At 31.6% G+C, this 22691-nt stretch overlaps 1 protein-coding gene across 2 annotated transcripts; it reads left to right on the top strand.

The window, feature by feature from the left end:
• The first annotated feature begins 84 nt into the window (after positions 1–84).
• LOC148626929 (UDP-xylose and UDP-N-acetylglucosamine transporter-like) lies at positions 85–20870 on the top strand. Of its 2 annotated transcripts, none has more exons than XM_088564591.1 (10): positions 85–275; positions 3806–3919; positions 7303–7405; positions 9744–9793; positions 11844–11925; positions 13496–13556; positions 14074–14183; positions 15077–15152; positions 16910–16982; positions 17947–20870. In XM_088564591.1, exons 1-10 carry the CDS (start codon positions 199–201, stop codon positions 18179–18181), a joined length of 981 nt encoding a protein of 326 aa, XP_088420717.1. In that variant the 5' UTR covers positions 85–198; the 3' UTR covers positions 18182–20870. The 2 variants fall into 2 exon arrangements, with proteins under 2 accessions (XP_088420717.1, XP_088420707.1); XM_088564581.1 differs by lacking the exon at positions 7303–7405 and adding an exon at positions 7167–7269.
• Positions 20871–22691: the final 1821 nt, after the last annotated feature.

The following is a 22691-nucleotide window of genomic DNA, read 5'->3' as shown; positions in this document are numbered from 1 at the left end:
AATAATTCTGCATGATTTTTGTGTGTATCAGAGCAACGTAACGAGAAGAAAGTTGTTTACATTTAACCTAGATGGACGCAAGCGACCAAAATCTAACTTCCGGTTACCGGTATGACGTTCGAACAAACAGGACCATAAACAGAAAAAATCAAACAATAACTAAGTTGTCATTATCCTTAACCTCCATCTTAGTTGAACATGCACCCAGCGATTCCTATTAGTTTAGTATTTATTGGCTGTTGCAGCAATGTCGTGTTTCTTGAATATATTATCAGGTATAAACGTCCAATGAAAAAAGTGTGTAGTCTTCTGTTAACACTGCTGTCATTGCTGAAGTGTAATTGGTACAAACCGAAATGTGTAACCCCTACTAACTTTTCCCTGTACCCAAATACCTTTTTGCCGCTATCTACATTATAATGTGATGTTTCCAGCTAATAATTTTTACACATTTACAAAATGATAAGATGGAAAGGCTAGAATCAATGATTTTTCAAAGGCATTGGCTCCTCATCCATGTAAATTGCACTGGGAGCCTCTTCAGGCTAATCGTCCACTCATCTGGTTTGCATCGAAAACATCCAGAATCGTGACAGAAACATCCAATTAATTACGGAAATGTTGTCGAACTTATTCGCAAATGTACCACTATTAATGTCATCACGAACTGTGTTCCTATTTAATAAACTGAACAGTTTTCTGTTCGTGTTATATATTAGTTTGCATATTTGATAGTTGGAGCAAGCCCCTGTTCTTGAAAATGGACAGGTTTTATGTTGGCCAAACACAGAACAAGTCACAGAAGTAATGATGACTGGTGTCAAAGTGGATGCATCGTCTTTACCAGATGTGTTAAAAAAATAATAATTAAATCTTGGCCAAAAATATAAATATCCCCCGTGTTAAAAAATGCATGGAAAGTTCTTAAAATTTAAGTTTCAGCAAAGAAGGACCAGTGTGAATGGATATGGTTCACATTTGCTGTCTGGTATGGCAGCATTATGATTTAAAATGTGCCGGACTGAATTATGTGCCAAGACAATCTGTTTTTTTATGTGGAAACTATGTGTAAAATAGTCTTTCAAGTTTGTTAAATGTGTATTTTGTATTAATTCTGAATTTATTTTAATGATTGTTTGTTACATCAGTTGCAATTTAAATTGTATTTGTATCATTATGATTATATTTGTGTATAAAGAATTTCTCACAATTTCCACATTACTAACGTAAATTAACTGTTTCCAACGTGACTCTGTCTGTTATTGACTCAAACAGGATGTGTGGACAATTAGCCTTTAGAAGCTCCCCATCCATGAATGTGTTGATGGACTGCTACTACATTTTTTTTTTTTTTTCGAGAAGTTTAAATTTATTCGGTTTTCTGTTTTCAAAAGTATTGAAATGTGTAATTAAAAATTCCTGTACCCAAAATCAAAATCCATTTTTTTTTTTTTTATTTGTAAAATTTTATTTTGTATTTCACATTAGAACACCAAATATTATTAAGATATTCAAGGGAACTATACATGTATTAAAATTGCATCAGATTCTATTTAAGAGACTTTCCTTTCATTCTTGATAAAATCGTATCTGTTCTTTGCTGGTATGGAGATTCATGCTGCAGTATGGTATGGAATTGAATTCAAACTCAGACATTTCTTTTTTAAAATAATATCAAATCTTTCAAAATTTTACCCAAAGTCTTAAAGTGCAGTTTTAACCCAAAATGTTTTCAGAAAAATGTCAAATTCAGACTGGAAAGTGAGAAATAGACCGTTATTAATTTGGTATGCTAACTTTCAGTTACACATTTCAGGACTTTTGAGAACATGAAATCAACTGAGTTTGAACATATGAAAATATCATAAATGTTTTCAGCTAGTTTTAATATCAGTTGATTTAAAACATCATTCAGAACTTAAAGACCAAATTTCAGTGTAAAATTCCTAGTAATAATAGAAAAATTGGCCATATAGTGATTTGGGTACAGGGAATTTAGTATGGGTACGGGTTACACATTTTGGGGTATGCCATACAAAAAGTTGAGTTTTTGTTTTTGTTTTTTTTTTTTTTTTTGTTACCACACTTTAAATACTTTTTCCAACTTTCTGGTTGAAATCTTGCTTGCCAGATACACATATACTTAGGTTTTAATCAGGTTTGTTTTTTCTGTATGCCGACACCATATTTATTGCAAAAGATACATATATGTATTGAAGGTTCTACTATTTTGATATGGTATCCCTTTAAAGTTTACATCTCCACTTACATGTATCATGTAAAGTAAACAAAGTTGACAGTGTTAATGCAGCATTACTCCTATACTGATCAGTAGATCTTGCTTTTTGCAGGATAGAAGTAATTCTTACCAACCTGCTCACCATAAGTTTATTCCTCAATTAAAATTGTTGTATGCTAGCTTATTTTTTATAGCAAAATATCAGCAATCTTCTAGACATTTATCTTAAATTTGGAGCGTGATGATATGACAAAAAATATCCTGGCGATAATCAAATGCCGCCGAGAACTTCTCTTTGAACAATATTCAAGGAAAGAGGTTAGAGTACTCCAACCTCTTACTTCCTAGTGTCATAAACCCCCATTCTCATATAATTTGAGTATTGTACTTATTGTACTATAAAATTACCTTTAATTTCTTTACTGTGAGTAGGTGATCAAATAAAAGAAAAATGATATCATATCTGTTGAAAAAATCTAGAAGTCCTGGAAATCCTTTGCAAAAGCAGTTAAAATGAACTTTACATTTTCTTTACATTCAGTTTTTAGCATTAAGAATTGGTTCATCCAGTTAACAAAATTGCACATTTTTAAGAGTAATCAAGGGAACCAAGGTTATAGCGGTAATCAAAAGAATGTAATCCAGGGACGAAGACCAGACATGGAAAACAGTCACACACAACAAAGAACATAAAGTAACTAAAATTATACATACAAAGTAACAAAAGTAAATGAGCAACTCGGACTCCACTAAAAACTGGGAGCATGGACCAGGTGCACCGGTAGGGTAAGTGTCCTCTGCTTTTCTGGAAACACCTGCCCAGTTGCTCATAAAAAGTCAAGTCCGGGGTAGACAAACAAGGAAAGGTAAACTATGACCCGTTGAATAAATCAGTTTTCATGGTGCTGATGGATACATCATAATGATCCACGAATTCATGATGACGACCATAAAACTTCTGTAGTGATGACTTCTTAATGGAATTTAAAAGTAATAATTGAATTAATTGCCACAGCCAATGCACATTTTGTTTCATCAATTATATTTTGCATTCTGTAAAATTAGTGACCTAATTCAAAATTGTACATATTGGTCATTCTGAAAACTCTCTCCACTTAAAATGCTTTTTATGGGGAATTAACAAAAATTTAAGTTGTTTTTTTTGCTGTATCATCATGCATGTTCATGTAAATGCAGTCTGCATTGTACATCTAGCAATGTATGGAAATGTCACAGAAACAGAAAACATGGTTATGCGACCAGTAATAATGTACTGTGTCATTGATGGATATGTCAAATCTGAATGAACCATTTAAATATATTTTGCGCCATTGTTTATAGACTCAAAGTAATCTCAGCTATTGACCTAGGCCTTAGAATTATGGCTTGCAGATGTTTAACTTCATATTTTTGTACTTACGAGGAACAATTAAAGCAGCTGATTAATTTTGTCTCATAACATACTACTACTTGACACCTTTGTATTATTGGACAAATTAAGAAAATCGGTTGTAAAACACAAATATCATTACACTGTGGTAATTTAATTTTTTTTTGTATTTGCAGTGATTTGCCTACTAGTGGTAACTTGATTACATTTCTACAGTTTGCCTTCATTGCCTTTGAAGGTTTTATTTTTACAGCAAAGTTTGGAACAGTGAAACCCAAGATACCTATTAGGTATTGTACATGACATATTGAAGATTTCATATAAATGATAGATAGTACATGTAATAATTTTCCAATTCGATTTTTTATGAATTAAACATTTATCTTTAATGCAAAACATTTTTTTTCATACTATGACAAAATCTTCAAACAGGATTATAGCTGTTAAAGCTGATACACATGATTTCAGTTATGGTTGTCGAATTATAAGCAGCTTATAATATATGTAATAAGAATATTCAGAATGAAATACACATACACTGTAACTTCAGTTTGTTTCTGCTTAAAATTTTAGAATTATATTGTAGTCTGTAACTTAGTTAAATCAGTTCTCAGCTTTTTTAATCTGCTCAAAACATTGTAAATATTGCTTTAAGAAGAATAGAACCAAATCACAGAAACTCCCATTTATCATTGTTTTATCAAGGGCTGTCCATTAAACCCTTTGCTATTGCTGGGGGTAAAACAATGCAACATAAATGGCCAGCACATGGTAAAACAATAATAAAATGAAGTTTCCATGATATATTTCTTAAATATTTGCTTGAGGCTCATATTGTTGTTTGAACACACACCATATACCGGCACATATTTGGGGGAACTGAACGGTAAACCACAAGATATTGAACCAAAGCGAGAACAAGACTAGTAAAGTGTCAATTGTCTTCCTGTAAAAAAGGAAGGCTTGTTTTGAAAAAGCATTTTTATGACTGCATTGTTTGACATTTAACATGTTTAAGAAGGATTTACATCTTTTATCTGTGTCAAAGGTCAAACATTACAACAGTTTGTGGAACGGGGCATTGTAAAAACAGAAAAATAACAATTTATGTGTGATTTTCGGGGGATTTTAATCATAAGAAATTTCCCCCCTGGTCTAAACATAATTGAACCACTTTTCACACATTTATTGTCTAATCATTGTTAAGATAACTGGACAATGAAATGAGACATTGCCCCCGCTTGGCGTCCGTCGTGGTCTGTTGTTGTCATTGTTTTTAACAATTGTTTAAACATCTTCTCCTCTGAAACTACTGGATGGATTTGAATGAAACTTAGCATGATTGTTCCCTAGTGTATTTGGCACAAAACAACCTGGATTTTTTATTTGTGAAGAATATGGCGGCCGTTACTAAATATAGAATGCAGGGGACAGAGAACAGTTTTTCTTATATATCTTCAAAATGGATTGGTTTTACCAAACTTTGACGGGATAAAAGTGTTTAACATGACGAGCTTTATCTGTGGTCAAATTTTGGTGAAAATCTGTTGACTCTTGCTGGAGTTATTGCCCATTTTGGACGTTTTTTGCTGTTTTTGATGTTATTTCTCTCAGAAACTATGATACAGAATTCAATGAAAGTTGGTTTGATTTTTTCTTAACCTTTGTCGTGTTGCGCCCATATGTATTTAAGATTGACCCTGTTTCCGCTTTATTGGTTTTGATAGTGTTAATCTTAATTAAGGAAAGCTCAGGTTGTTTCCATCTGCAAGCAGCATGACTGTGCTTTAAAATGAGACTTTCATATATAGATTTTGTTAAAAAATAATGACTAGAGAGCTGGAAAAAGAGGTCATGAGTTCCCATTTCCCAAAATAAGTGAGATATTTTAGGGAGTAGGATTCATTTGTCAGCCCCTTGCCAGAACAGAATTAATCTATAGTGCTTTATTTTGCCTGAAATATAAATAAGAATGATATCTCTCACTACCATTTCTGTGTCTACCTCTTTTATTGACTACTTCCTCATTTTTTCACAGGAGTGACCATTTGGGGGACTCCTGACCCCCCACTCATGACTGTAACGAACCTTATTTGGCTTCAGTGGCCTTTATGGGGTACAGGTTGTGGAATGAATGTGCTTTAGTTCCTGTTTTGCTCCTGTTGAACCCTACATGTACAAAAAATAGCCAGAAATGGACAAAAATGACCATTTTCAAGTTACAGATTCATTTTACCCCAGATTCCAAGATTTTTGGTTTCTTTAGGAAATATTTTGGTCTAAGTTCAATGTTGATGAAAGTTTGTTCTGGGTGGCCATTTTCCAGGTAATTGTTATACTTGCTTTGATTTCAATGATATTCAGTTTATAAAGTATGGCCTCCTGAGTTGAATTATGATGATGAAAATGTTGTATAGCCATGATTTAACTTCAATTTATGTAATTTTTTAGCAAATGTATACTGGGCATAAAGTATACATTTGCTAAAACATAACGTAAATTAATGCCCCCTCAGACTCAGTGGAATAACAGTGCATAGGGGGACTCCTGTCCATATTTTTCCCCTAAAGTTCTAAAAACACTTTCAGGCATTTCCAATACTTTTCAGTAGCTTAGGTACATGTACTCAGTCGAATTTACAACATTCATCAATATATGTTCCTTTTTTTTTTACAGTTTTTTTGTCAAACATGGTAACAAAGCATGATACCTTTACTTACTTAGTTAATAAGGCATGGTTCCAGGTAAGCGATTCAGGCTCTTCGAGAAGAGCCGCTTGTTATACAGTTTTAACCAGCCCCCTTCCTCTAACTGTCTTAATGTGTGACCCTTGACACAGGCAACAAAATCCTTCTTAAAGGTAAAAAATTCTGTCTAAAAAATCCTTTTCAAAGGAAGCCTTTTTTTTAATAGGAAAACAAAAGGACACCTTACCGGTCTTGTTCTTGCTTCATACCCCCAAGGTTCACCATTCCATACCCCCAAGGTTCACCATTCCATATCCCCAAGGTTCACCATTCCATACCCCCAAGGTTCACCATTCCATATCCCCAAGTGTGTGCTGGTACACTGTGATACAGGTAACCATTAAGGAAGTCATGTCCATAGTTGTAGGCAGATGCTAAAAACTCACTTTGATGCAATAACCAAAAAGACTGGCTTCATTGAATTATGAAAAATTTGTTACTAAGAAAAGTTAGCTTTTGTCATTTAAATAGACTAGAAACATTTCACACTAAAAATACCTTGATTGTTAAGGACAACAGAATAAAAGATGTGCTGTATACAAATGTGATGAAGCCTTTATAACAATTAAAAATGTTGTAAAATATTTAATTTTTTTCTGTCATCCAAGTGCAATGTGTTTAGTCATCATATTTACACTACAGGAATAACATGCTTTAAACATTGATAGAGCAATTCTAACTATAATGTCATGATGTAATATTTGAAGTTATATTCCTTTGTATATAGATCATAGTCATTTATATTAGAACATAGATAAGTTGATCATTTAGTATTTTACTTTTTTTTCAGTGTTTATGGGTTGATGGTATCATTTTTCTTTATGGTTCAGGTAGCTAACAATGCAGCCTATTCTTTCAATATATCTATGCCTCTCCAGATGATATTTAGGGCCGTAAGTAAAAGCACATTGTATATCTTTTCGCAGCATCTACATGGTTATGGTGACCTTTTTCTTTATCGTACAAGTTGCCAATAATTATTCCCTGTCATTCAATGTCGCTCTGCCGTTACAGATGATTTTCAGAGCTGTAAGTACTGGTATAGTAAGAGGTTAAAATTAAGAACATGTTTTCAAAATATGTTCAGGGGTTTATTCTTGGTCATATATGTGTATGCTTTGAATTGGATTAGTGCATTTTTTCAAATGCAGCAGCGAGATTTACTTTAATTTTCAGTTGAAAGCTAGTCCTTTATTTTCACATTTGCAGTCTCCAATTAAATTTTGTTGTATGAACATTTTTTTAAAACTATAACCACTTAACCATTTTGAATGGTTTGTAGCTGTAGATGTATTCATTAAGGGTTTAACTTTTATAATTTATATTTTTTTGTATTACTGTATATGCCGGACACTGTGTACTTCTTTGGGAAACTTAATTGGAAATTTTTGGAAATACTAATATATGCAATTACTTGGGCAACTTATCTGTTATTCTGCTGCCATGTTATTTGGGGACAACAATTCTATTTTCAAGTATAAATATATATTTGTTTTTTTTAGGACTTGAATGATTTATGGGGATATTTGTGGCTTACATACTCTAAGTGCCTCCAGTTTCTGTAAAGCTAGATTAATTCATTTTAACCTATTATTATTAGCATTTCATTTTAAAATCCCTACTGTTTGTACAATATTTGCATGCTGTGGAGCTAAATTCATTTAGTGCCAAGAATTATCAGTGCTTTGCTTTTGCATCTAAAAGTATTTCTATTTTGACCAAATATCTTTCATTTGCACCACAAAGAAAGAAAATTACATTTGATACAGTAAACACCACCAAGTACCAAAGTGTGATCCACAACATTGTGTGAAAGTAAGAATACAATTGATCAATTGGGTCTATAAATATCATCTGGAAACATAAAATGTGATATGAATGGACAGTTGGATATCAGGATAACTATTAACCTCTTACCTGTTAAGGGGAATATAAAAAAAACAAGTCATGTTCATGGACTTATTTTTCATGTCTATTTTTGTTTGTATTTCCTAAGTTTCTTTTTACCTGTGCCACCAGCAGGTCTTGAAGCTGACACTGTTTGTCCATCCATCATGCTGAAGGGTACCTACTTTGTGTAAACTGTATATCAAAAAGTATGGAACCATATTTTTCAAACTTTGCACTTCATTTATATACATTTTGAAATGAGCACCTCTGTAGAAAGATGAAGTGGGATAAGGCCTCGACTATGACCTGAAATTATCAACTTAGTTGTGATAAAATAAAATTGTTCAAAACAAAGTAATATATATAAATATCTATAAAATGAGTCTTATGCAGCTTCATTTCATTGTAATGTCATCACAATGTTGCCACATTAATATGTCATTTAACAATAAAACTGCAGAGGAAGATAAAGTCGTTATTAAGACACATTTTACATCCAGAAACTGTGTCAACACTTCGTATTTTCTTCCTTTGGTAGAAATATGACCAGAAAATGACTTAAGAAGTACAAATCGAACAGAATTTCTGAATTTGGGTAAACTTCAATTAATTATATCCTTTTAATGAATTTAAAGAATTGTCAGAAATCTTTTATGTTTTCCCCTTTGTTAAAGAGTCTCCAAATTCTATATGAATGCTTTCAACACGTACAAATTTTATTTGAGAACACTTAATGTCCTTCTTCGATGATTAATGTTTCCTACATAACACAGCCATTTTTTACTACTTGATGTTGTGGACATCGTGTCAAATCAATATTAAATTTACACTGTATTTAAATACATATTGAAGATGTGAATTTCCTATAATGGAGAAATTTGATTAACTTTTTCCTATTTTTTTAACATGTTGAATTTAACCATTTCCAGCAGTGTATGCTATCAGTAATACACCTGATTTTTTCAACTTTCTTAGTGTTTATACACATATTGTAGACATTTATATGCTGACAAATATATGACAGTGACTCAGGTCTGGTATGGATCTTGTTTGTCTACCAGGTTGGTTTGTCATGTGGCTATGCAGTATATATTTTATCCAATATTTTGTTATGTTGTAACTTCTATTTTTTATTTTATGACACCTTTTTAACAATATTGTTTAGCCTTGTGGTGCAAATGAAAGGTTGCAACTTCTAAAAATTGGCACAAACCAGTACATTACATTTTTTGGTTATTTTATGCTGGGTTAAAGTTATGAATGAATTTGTTAAACTGTATACATTCTGTTTTTGTAAGTTAATTGATTTTATAGAGAAAAAGAAGATGACTATATATATATATATACACATATGCTTGCCTTTTGGAAAAGATTGCAAGAAATACAGACATCATTGTGTCATATCCGGGTCAACTTCTGACCTTAGAAATATTAAACATAAACTTAGTTATTACATTTGTATATGATTTATTTGTAGGGATCTCTTATAGCAAATCTTACTCTTGGGATGATAATAATGAAGAAAAGGTAACAGTTTTGATTGTATTTTCTTTTTTTTATTAGCTGACCTGGCAGAAAGGCCATGTGACCTATTGCCATCATTATGTGTCCGTCGTAGTCTGTTAACTTTTTCAAACTTGTTCTCCTCTGAAACTACTTGATAGGATGTTACCAAACTTAGCATGAATATTTTTAACAGTCCTTGTGTGGGAATTTTTGATCCGGCAAAAAACATGACTGCTAGTACTAAATATAGACCATATATTGAATTTTTTTTAAATAACTCAATAACTCAGCTAAAATCTGGCAGAGGGTAAAATTGTTCAGCATGATGGGATGGACTTATGCCAAATTTTTCAGAAAGATCCATTGACAAATGAATGAGTTATGGGTCCTGAAATGGGTTTTGTCTTTCCAAATTTTACATTTCCAACTTTGGAATTCTTCTCTTCTGATACTACGAGATCGATTGAAACAAAACTTAGCATGAATGTTATTTAGAACATTTTTAACAATCTGTGTGTGGGGATTTTTGATCTTGGGAAAAACATGCCTGCCATTACTAAAAATAGACTTTAAGAGGCAAATTGCAGAATTTTGCATGTAATTCAAACAGAGTTAGGTATATTTAAAATCTGGCAAGAATAAAACTGTTGAGCATGATGGGATGGATGAATGCCGAAATTTACAGAAAGTCTCATTGATAGATGAACGAGTTGCGGGTCCTAAATAGATTTTTTTACCGAATTTTACATTTCCAACTCAAAAATCTTCTACATGTAACCAAACTTGGCATGAATGTACCTTACAATATCCTTAACATTCTGTGTGTGAGGATTTTTTTTTTATCTGGAAAATACCTTGGCAAGTGTTACTAAAAATAGACAGTAGGGGATCAAATTTATGATCTTTGGAAATAACTCTTAAACAAATTCTGACAGGTTAAAATTGATCAGTATTGTGAGACCAACCTATGCCGAAATTTTCATAAAAATCTGTTGATCTATGTCGGAGTTATTGCCCATGAAGAGTCAAAAAATGAGAATGACAGATTTGTTTAATAATATGAAAAAACTGGTAGATAACTAAGATGCTCTCTATTGATTGAATAATTCTTGTGACAATAGTACAGTAAGGTCAAGAATACAGCTTTAGAAAGCTAAAAAGACTTATTTTTGACCAGGTGAGCTATTCAGGCTCTATAGAGCTTCAAGTTTCATATACTGTGGTTCTTTCCAATAATAAGAATCAACAACAAAGTAAAGAACAAAGGATAAAAGATTTTAATCTGCTATATTATATAATTGGTATTTTTACCATGAAAGCAGGTTTAGTAACTGCTGGGCTCAGTATGTTGTCAAGTCACTACTATGTAAAATCTGTAACTTAAAAAGTGTTGAACAGATATTATTCAAACTTTGCAGAGTTTTTATATACATTGAATATCTGCATCTTGTATTATGGCGAAATTTGATAAGGAAATATCTTACATTTTCAGCATGTTGATCTAAGCCATTTTTAGCCATGACAAAGACAACAGCATGATACATGTGCTATTATGTTGTGGAAGATAACTTCTTATATATAATCTGCAACTCAAAAAGTATTGAACCTATATTATTTAAACTTTGCACAATGTTTAAATACATATTGGAGATGTGCAACCTCTGTTATGTGTTTGTGTGTTTTTGTGTGAAATTTTTACAACTGTTACCTACTTTTTAGCATGTTAAACTTTGCCATTTTTTCCGCACTATATTGTGGATGGTAATTAGTAACTTATAAAGTTTAGAACCAGTATCATTCAAACTTTGGACAGGATTTATATAAATTTTGATGATATGTATCTCTTATCATGGGCAAATTTGACTGAAGCATAGTGTTCATGTATACATGTTTATTTAACATATGTACTGATGAACATGTGATGGTAACCCAGGTCCAGATATCCTATGGGTCTTATTGAATTCAGACCTATTAACAAATCTAGATCACATGAATTAGGAAGTCTAGCCATAGAATTAATTATTAATGAAAGCAACAAAGAAATCATCATGTTTCTATAATTCCATTACAGATACACAACAGGAAAGTATATATCAGTGGTGATGATAACAGCTGGTATCATTCTCTGTACTATAGCATCAGCTCAACACGTGGTAGGTTTTTCTGTAACTATAAAATTGGTTTACGCTATTGAGTTCATATCAGCATATGCTTCTTATGATCTTTTGCTAATCAGTTAACAAGTGTGCTCTAATATTGTATCTAATCTAGTGGACTCCCTTTTTTAAGCTAACTTTTTATGCCACAGCAAAACAGTTGCAGTCATATAATGGTAAAATACTGTCTTCATTGTCATCCACCAGCTTCCTTAGACAATTTGGTTTCTAGACAATGACTGGAGTCTGGGTGAATAGATCTTTATGAAATTACACAAATGTATCACAAGGTGCCATACCACAAAAGAAAGGCAAGGATTGCTTTTGGGAGTTTTTTTTTAAAGCCTAAAAGGAACCAAAAATAAGCATTTTCATTATGTGCAGACAAAAATTTGAGTATTAATGGATCGCTTTTAGTTTGTATGACAACGAGCCATATCAAAATCAAAGACTGAAGTTTTCAAATTTGCTAATTGTCAAATATTCTATGCCCCTGGTTTTTACTTGCTTTCAACATTTGAAATGGCACAAATGCGATATGCACTAAAATCGGGTGACTTCTGCTAGAATCTTAGTTCCTTTGATATGATTACTATTTCGTAACCATGATGACCCAAATGTTTTTCAATCAAACCAACTGGTTTGGAGGTACTGTTTTTGTTCCACAAGTTTCTCTCAATTTTATAGTGATCTTTGGGTTGCTTATGATATTGACCAGGGAACCAGATTAGGAACCAGATTAAACGGCTTTCAATGGCTATGTATAGATATCAGGGCCTTGATAATGTATATGACTTATATTGTCAGTTGTAACGAGCCCCTGTGTCAGAATTCGAAACTGGGTAATGTTCAGTGATAACTGATCATTTCATCTTTTAATGTTAACTTCCCATTCTCATACAAGCAAAGGTACATTTTGATCTGGTATGAAGCTATGACGTTAAACAGGGTACGATCAGCAGCTTAATGTGTAGTAGTTATAAATAATTATGCAAATCATATGCAGATTTAAAATACTGAAATTATAAGTGCAAAAAGTTGCTAACAATATTAGTGATTTAAAAAGGAGGCTGGGCCTGATTTTGGATGTTGTGACTTGAACCATTTATTATATAAAGGCAAAAGGATGAAGCATTATCATATTGGGTCTATTTGAATTTGTACCACCAGGTGCCATATCACTAAAAAAGTTGGGATTGATTTTGTGGGTTGTGACTTTAACCATTTATGAACTAAGGGCCAAAACAAAAAGTGCCTACTTGGATTCTAGTCAAATTTTTATTTGATAAAATTCAAAATTCAAAGTTACATCAAGCTTGAATAAAGTGTCCATTCTTGCCCCCAATTGTTCAGGGTTTAACCTCTGCAGTATTATAAAACTTGGCCCTGCAGTGCCTTTCAATGTTCTAACATTCTTGTGGAATACTTCTATTACTGGTACATGTATTAAATAGTGTTGTCTTTGCTGTCTGGTGTAATAAAAATCATTGCACCAATTGTGGAAGAGACATTATTTCTTTAATTTCTTTATTTTGGGTTATTGTAATAAGTTTTTTCTCTTTTTCAGGAAGATAACAAAGCGTCAGCTACAGGGAATATTGCATATGATCTGGCAATATGGTTTACAGGTTAGAAATTTTACTTTAGTAACTTATATGTATTCAAACATAACTGGTTAGAACAAAAATGGTTCATATTATTGGTACTTGCTGTTTTAAAATCAATGCTACATGTCTTTGAATTAAAGAATAATTAGAAAACATTAATTGATTGTATTCCAATGATAGCTAATCTAGTAATTGCTTCATGGTAGCTAGAAGTGGCATTATCAGAGAGATTAATTACATAGAACTTCTGGGTCTTATATATAATATACTACTGTTTATAATAAAGAGGGAGTAAATCTAATAGATCATTAACAGCTTGGATGATTGATGTCCCAGCATATCAAATTTAGATGTCCGGTGGTAGGGGGGGGAATTCAGTGATAGAACAACTGAACATTGAACAGCATTCCCTAAATGAAATAGTAGTTAATGTTCTTTCCATTGTACAAACCAATGTTAAATACCACTGCTTTTCATATCATTATATATTGATGGCAGTTATATTCACTGCTGAGACTTTCTTTTAATGTTTTATCAGGAATCTTTATTTTAACTGGAGCCCTGTTTCTGACTGCTGGAATGGGTATTTATCAGGAAAAAGTTTATAAACAGTATGGTAAACATCCAAAAGAAAGTCTATTCTTCAATGTAAGTAAGGGTTATATAACTAATGTAAAGGAAATTATTTCATCAGTTAGGTGCATTAATTGAGTGTAGACAGGTAAGTACTTCTCTGTCTAAGAATCTGGCAAAATGTGGATAAAGTTTGGCACATGAAAAAGAAAAAACACAGAGATTTTATTGCATCATCCAAGTATTTAGATCTTATAACTTCCAGAAATAATCATCAAAGTGTTTGTAAAGTTTCCCTTTTTTGAAGATATTGATAAGCCAAATTTAGTTGAAATACACTGTGGAAATTGACAGGAATTTTTTCCGCAATTTCTTTATATAAGCAGACGCAAAATATGTAAGACACAATGCTTTTGTCTTTGATGGTGTCATAACTTATGACTAATTATACAGTATCAACTTGTTGTGAAATTTACATCATGATATTAGGGGGATAGTGGGAGCTACAACAAATTATGATAGAAAAAAACTCAATTCTAAGCAAGTAGAGTTTGTTTTGCAATACTTTAAAGAAAGAGTTCAAATTAAGATTATTTTCTTTGTTCTCTTCCCAGTACTTTTGTCTTTATTGGAAGAGTAAAACAGCCGGAATAACTTATTGTGCTTATTCAGATATTCTATCTTATTAATGGATTTATCAATAACCTGCCCATGCGAACAAGGTTTAGGGGTATGCAGAAATCACCTTATCCCCACTCACTGTCTATGCGCTTTGTAAGTGCATCTCTTGTTTACCAATTGATTCTGATGTATCTTCATGTAAAGAGTGGCTTCCTGTGTAGATATATCTAAGGCAAATAAGTTATTGCTGCATATTTTATATAAACTTGATGAGGGTTTTACGTATTGGAAGCAGGTGGTATCACTCTTACAGTGGGAATAAAAGAGGGACTTTTTTCTTTTACCAGCATGCCTTACCATTACCAGGATTTATACTACTGGCATCAGATATATACAGTCATATACAAAAGTTCAACAATTCTGGTAGGTTTATAGAAGTCACATATTCCATGTTGAAAATTAGAGGATTCCATGTCCAGTAAATGTAGTGCCAATTCGATTAACCTTGATATAGATATCTAAATTTCTCTATGATGATTCCAAGCCTTATTTGATACTTATTCAGAACGATTAGCTGGAATTTAATACAAATTAAAAAAATACCAATTATACTTATAATTGATTTGTGTACATTACACTTGTGTCAATTACCCTGTTCTCCTTTTGGTTGTTATCTATTCTCATGTTGCAATCTGACAATGTTAACTTCATAAGATATTTCTATGCTGTTTTTCATCATTTTACTGACAATAAAATAAGGCAGTGTCTCTCAGTCCACAAGCTGGGAATGGGGAGCCAAGAGCTCTGCGGCTTATCATCCCCAAGTTCCAGTTTCACTTCTTACCATAGAAAAACAAATTATTGTAAACATCCAATACAGTTCTTCATTACAATGTAAACATCCAATACAGTTCTTCATTACAATGTAAACATCCAATACAGTTCTTCATTACAATGTAAACATCCACTACAGTTCTTCATTACAATGTAAACATCCACTACAGTTCTTCATTACATTGTAAACATCCAATACAGTTCTTCATTACAATGTAAACATCCACTACAGTTCATTACAATGTTTCTTTGCTATTTTTCTGTAGTTGTCTATGGTTTGTGAATTTCGTGTATAAAGCTGAATACAACTGTTATTTTCATAGTTTTCTCTAAATTGTTCAAATTCCACGAAGGAAGAAAAGCATGTCCCAACCTTTACATCACCAGCCATATTGACAATAGCTTAACAGATTAATTTCATACATTGATCAGATTTTTAAGAAATGTGTTCACAGGATTAAAGATCATGAATCTAAGTGTATGAGTGCATGAGGCAAAACAAACAAAATTTGTTCAGTCTCAATATATTCATGTCTAATATTTCAAGTATAAAACAGTAGTGATGAATTCATAGTTTAAATGTTTATTTACAAACGCTTTTTATATAAAGTAATAAGATATGCAATTATTTTACAATTATTACCAATTTTTTAAATTTGTACTTCTCATAATTGTATGTCACTGTTATAATTTGTGTCAGACAGTCCTTTCTTGATTGTTTTACCAATTTTCGTATGGATATTAGTGTAACCGGAACATGGGAACAATTAGCCACGTAACTCCCTTACCCTAACTTGGGGAAAGGGAGCAACTGCCATTTAATTACTTAATTAATAAATATTAAAAAAAAAAGAAACTCATCAAGGGAGGGTTACTATTTTTTCAGAATTAAATAATAGGCAATATACAAGGCTCTGTTAAACAACTATATCATAGCTCATTTCCAGTCAGGAACTTATTATCAATATATTGATATCAAGACCTCTCTTGCATGTGAGATAAAGAAGTTCTAACACACATTTTTCATATGATATAAAAACCTTGTATTTCTGCCTAATTGTGGGAACATTAGATGATACTAAATGATAATGAAAAATCCCTATTATTTTAATGAACAAAAATGTACTTTTCAACATGAAAGCATAAATATATATAGGTAACCTACCATGTATGTATTATGGAAATTTAAAAAAAAAAAAACAGTTAACATTTCTCGCAGTATATGTTAGATTAATGTTAAATTTTGAACTTTAAGTTTCCATTTTATTTTAATGCACATTGATAGAAACAGATTTACACTATCTTTTTTCTTCCTGATTTAAATAACTGTTTTTTGTATTTTTCAGCCCCATTAGAACTGGCTTTAGGATTAGCTATGCCAAGAATGTGGTTCTTTCAGATATTAAATGTTATTACACAGTATCCTTCTATGCAGTATTTATTCAGTACTTTATCATACCCCCCTCAAAGTTTGGAAGTATATATGAATCACCACATCTATCTGTCTGTCCATCTGGTTTGGAAGGTTGAGCATCATATGTAGATGGGCATGAAGGAATAAAGTTACCATCAGATGACTCCAAGTTAAGGGTTTTACATATTAAAACCTTGTAAGCCTTACTCCTTCTAAACCACTCAAGATTTTCATTGAAATTTTAGAGGAAGGGTCAACCTTCAAGGTTGGGCATCATATGTAGATGTACATGAAGGAAGATAGTTACTTTCTGAAGGACTCCAAAGGGAAATAATTGAAGTTATGGATTATATATTTAACTTTAATTGTAGTGTGGGTATTTTCTTCGTGTTTGAAGTATTTCTAGTTTGCATTCTACTTTTCTTTACTTTGCAACTTACGCAGAATACAGACAGTTTGTCCCCATCAAATGATTGTTAAGTCATGTAAAATCAGAATATCAATCTACTGTTCACATATTTATTTTAATATATTTGAAAATAGCAATTAATTATTGAGGATATCTATATAATAAATAGCATGTAATTAGTAAGTTATCATAAATAACAGAAATATGACTGATTATTTAACTGGTGTAAGGAACAAGTTCCACACATTTGTTAAATTTTGGCCTTAGTGGAGACTCAAGATCATATTTTGGTTATTCAGTAATTGGAAAGCTCTCAAAAAATTGAATACTTTAATAATCTAGCAAACTCTGGCATTTTAAACAAATCTGAAAATGGTCAAAATTTTCATGGTCCAAATCGTCTTATGACTGCATTGTCTGGCATTCATATTGAACTATGAGTTAGACTAATCATGTCATTTTAAATGCAAATAAAAATACTTTCAAAATGATCAAGTTGGTGTTATCTGTACATTGTCTTTATGTGAAGAATTATATATTTTTCCTTAACCACTAATTAGATATATATGTATATGTAGTGTATTTGTATTAACAACAGAATGTTCTTCTCTGACTGTCACATTAGTGGTTACTCTAAGGAAGTTTGTTAGTCTTATTTTCTCTATTTGGTATTTCCAGAACCCCTTTACCCCTACACACTGGTGTGGTACTGCGTTGGTATTTATTGGAACAATGATTTTTACTGAGGTACTGCCAACAGACCAGTACTTGCCACAGAAGAAAAAAGAAGAATAAAAATTTGGTGTTTGTATTTACTACTCTTGGTGTGTATTATAGTTGAATGAGAATGTATTTGTTGGGTACCAGTTTGTGTTGTTTTGTTTGATGGCACAAAAGATATTTTTTCAAAAATAAATAATATTGAATTTTAAGAATTATACTCCATAATCCATAGATATTCATGAAAACATGAAAATTGATACCCATGAATGAAAGTTTTTTTCAGTTTATAGAGGGTTTTTAATATTGTATATGCTATTTGTAGCTTGGTAAAAGGTTTTAAAACAATTGATTTCCCAAAATAGCAACATATACCAAAGCTTTGTTTTATAACCCTTTTCTATGATTATTAGGTATATACTAGTGATCTTGTGATTGGCTTTTGTGGTTGTATGTATGGTGCCAGTTGTTTGAGCCTTAAATTGATATCCTTAAGATATTCATTTCCAGAATTTTAATTTGTGTTTATGTGTGACATGTTATCTATTATTTCAATGTGACTTGTTCGGCAATCCTTACTAATAATAATTCCTTACGGCAAGAACAGTAATTTATTTAAGTTCTACTTAGAATTGACAATTTTAAAAAAACTGAATCGTTTATGGTGTTAGTGCTTTCATTTCACATTTTATGGTACAAATTTTAGGTTAAAGAAAATTGTAAAAGATTTATACTTCATGCATGGTAATTTCATGTATTATAAGAATATGACGGCCTTTGCAGTACTGACAGGAACAGGAATAATCTGTACACCAATAAGATGGCATTTTGTAATTTATACTTTACATGCTATTATAAACTTTTTTACATTTTTTTTTTTTATGTTCTATTATATTTTTAGTGATGGCTTAATCTACTTGTTCATCAATGGAATTTTGTGCTCTTGTGATTTCTTAGTACCAATTTGTTAATTATTTACCTTTTTTAGTCGTGTTGTTTTTTTTTTCTATTTATTGGGGGCAAGAAGATTCAAAGAACCACTAAGAATTAAATAATTCTAGAGTAAAACAAAGTTAGAATTGACATGTATAAATGAAAATGTTATTTATAGTTTAATGTGTTCATTTAAATTACCTCGTTTCCAAATGTTATTTTTTTCTGATAGGTATAGTGTTTGTAATGCCGATTCTAACATACTGTACTTATTGTAACAAAAATAGACATTTTTACTGCCCTCTGTACCATTTTTATTTATTTTAAAAGTCTTAAAATATTGACATTTCTACTTAACAGTTTTGGTTATAACAACTGAATGCTGTGTTCTACTTACTTAGTCTTATTTACTATAGTAAAGTGTGTAAGTTTCTGTTAGATACCTAAATTTATCCAAAGAAAGGAAGAAAATATTGATATGTTATAGTTATTGAATCTATTATTTTAATGTTGATATCTATATCTACTTATTGTTATGTTGTAATAATTTAATTCCAGATGTAACATGCTTTCTGATTGGATAAAAATTTTTGTCCATCACCTCATAGACCAAATTTTTTATATGACAGTGACATCATCAACCTTTCAATGGTTTTCTCATTGAATTTTGAAATTAAAATTAAATTAAAAGGAATGATGTACATTTTTTCAGTCTATTTGATATAACCTAAATTCTAGTGGTGCACACTTGAAAATAACCTACTATGCAGGTTATTTAGTGTGCACCACATGATTGAGGTTATTTTTCATAGACTGAAAAATATAACAGTCATTCCTTAAGTATTTAGGTCACTACCATGATAACTAGTATTGTAATTTAGAAATTATTGTGATTTTGTAATTTTTGCCAAAATGCCATTTGAATTTATGAGAAAATTCTGCATATTTTAATTCCATAATGTGAGTTAAATTTATAGCAAATTTTAAGATGTATTTTTCATAATAAAAACAGTGAAATGATTTTTGAAATTGCAATATTTGTGGCATTGCAATTCTGACAGCAGATTTTCATTAATATTACTGAAAAATGTTTAGTGGTGAACACAGTGTTATTTTGTTGATACTGTATACTGGATACATTTTAGATGTCATTCTAGTCTTTAACCCTGAAAGTGCAATTATTAATATTCAGTGTTATAAAGTAAATAATTTTGAGTTTTATGTTTCTATAATGTGTCTGATGACCAATCTAGGATACTGAGTTCAGGGCTAACCAATTATGTGATGTTCAATGAAAACAAAACTGATGCTGATATGTATTTTAACTTGTTTATTTTATTTTGAAATAAAAAAAAACCAAAAACACCAGTGAAACATTTATTTTGTCAGAGCTTGTCACACTGTGTGGACTTTTTGTACCATGCTTGACTACTTACAATCAGGCTTCTTTAACAGAATTATATGGCTACAAGATTAAGTCATCATAAGAAAAAAATTATGTCACCATGAACTCATGGATCATTATGGTGTATGAATTTGCATCATGGAAATTCAGTGTCATAGTTGTCCTTTTAATTGTCTATCCCAAACATGAAATTTTCTGAGCAACTCGGTGGACATTTCAAGAAAAGCAGAGGATGCTTACTTTACCGACACATCTCATCCATATTAATCTTAGTTCTAATTCTAGTCCTTCATTAAATTTTGTTCTTTGTAACAGCAGATCTTACTAGTGTTCATTACTGATAAATCTGGTCAATGAATGTTATTCCACATCTTTTATTGTAATGCTCTTATTATCTGTATGATAATATGAAACCTATCAGGTGAATGTATCTTTACTGTTATTTGCCTTACAGAATATTTTTAGTTATACCATAAATTAACCAAAAAAATTAACTTTGACACAACTTTTTAATTTTTTTTTTTTTTTTTTTTTTTCAGTAAATGAATATTATGTTGGTTTTGACGTGGTTATAGAACTTTATTGACTGTTAGGATTAAAGGATTTACACATTTTACTTGAATTGTGGTTTACAGTCACAACTACTTCTACATGAGACTATGGTTGAATATCTGTCCATCTCTCCTCTGTAATGTATTTGTTGATTGTTTTAAGTGGATTTTGTGTATACATTATGCAGTCTGGGATTCTAGTTTTAGGAATAGCAGATTGAATACTGTTATTAAAAGTAAGAAGTATTGATTTTTATATGACCAAAGAAGTTTTGATTTTTATATGGCCATGTATGTTTTTTTTTTTTTAAATCCCTGTCTGAACTATGTAAAGAAAACTTCTGAAATTCAGCTTTGGTTCAATGAGAAAATGTTTTTTGTACCCTATTAACCAAATCAGGTCCTAAAAATAAAATAAAAATCTAATGCAGGGTTAGATTAAGCATGCGAATCATTTTTAGTACAAGTTGACCTAAGGTCCAAGTGAGTTTTTTTTATCAATTTTCATCTGCCTTCTGTAAACCTCAATTTTCTCAATGTTTGAAGATCAACCGAAGGGGCCAATATTTCAGTTCGATATGGCTGTCAACTTAATACAGTTAACTTTTGGTGAAGCTAAGGTGACTCAGAGGGTTGCTTTGGCACTCAAAGTTGACATTGAAGCATTATTGAGAAAATATTATAGCATATATCTCTACTAATATTTAATCATGGTTTAGCAAATAAAGTATGAGTGATGTATTGGAAAGCATCTACAAACAACAATTCATTTTTTTAGTATGAGTGCATGGATCTCTTTGAAATTGTTTCATAAGATTTCATACCACAAATTGAAAGGTGGGATTGATTGTGGGCCAGGTTTGATTTTATACCACCAAAAAATTGCTGTCGTATAGTGGTACGGCACTGTCAATGTCACTATAGTTCTCCTTGTCCGTGTCATCATCGTCCGTGGGCCAAAAAGTGTGTAAATAGATAATTCTCGTTTATTGTGTTCCTTATTTAATTCTGGTAAACAAATGTATCAGCTGATTTGATACGTTTTTGACTGTTTTCGCGTTATATTGGGTCAAAAGGGCCACACGGTAAAAAAAATCGACTTCTTTATTTTTGGTCCGATTCAAAAAATCTTTATTCCTTATGAAAATCCTTGCCTGTATGTAAAAAATCAGATATTAGATATTTCTTAAGACTTCCGAGTTATAAGGGATCGAAGTGGCCACACCCTCAAAATTTTGCTTCTTTATTTTTGGTCCGATTTCAATAAAAAATGTGTTATTGGATTCCTTATGAAAATCCCTGCCTGCATTATTTAATCAGATATCAGATTATCTCTTACAACTTTCAAGTTATAAGGGGGTCAAAGGAGCCAAAACAAAAAAAATGACTTCTTAATTTTAGGGCAGATCTCATTTTTAGCTCACCTTGCCAAAGGCCATGTGAGCTATTGCCATCACCTGGCGTCCGTCGTCCGTCGTCCGTCGTCGGCGTTAACAATTTTTCAAAACACTTCCTCTGACACTACCTAACCAATTGGAACCAAACTTGGTATTAATGTTCCTTGGGGGAATTATGCATAGAACTGATGTTGGTATTTTTTGATCCGTCGAAAAACATGGCCGCCGTTACTAAAAATAGAACAAAGGGGTCAGACAGTAGTTTTTCGCGTATGTCTCCAAAACCGAAATGTTAAGCC

This window comes from Perna viridis, chromosome 1 (genome assembly GCF_037379345.1).
Source record: "Perna viridis isolate PV_CMFRI_1.1 ecotype Kerala chromosome 1, ASM3737934v1, whole genome shotgun sequence".
NCBI lineage: Eukaryota > Metazoa > Mollusca > Bivalvia > Mytilida > Mytilidae > Perna > Perna viridis.
The sequence above is the reverse complement of the archived record's forward strand: the minus strand, read 5'-3'. Positions and strand labels throughout refer to the sequence as shown.

Coding starts and splice junctions, on each gene's coding strand:
- LOC148626929 (XM_088564591.1), top strand. CDS start 199: ATGCACCCAGCGATTCCTATTAGTTTAGTATTTATTGGCTGTTGCAGC. Junction 7,406..9,743: donor TACAGATGATTTTCAGAGCT/GTAAGTACTGGT, acceptor ATTTATTTGTAG/GGATCTCTTATAGCAAATCT. Junction 16,983..17,946: donor ATATTAAATGTTATTACACA/GTATCCTTCTAT, acceptor ACCACTAATTAG/ATATATATGTATATGTAGTG.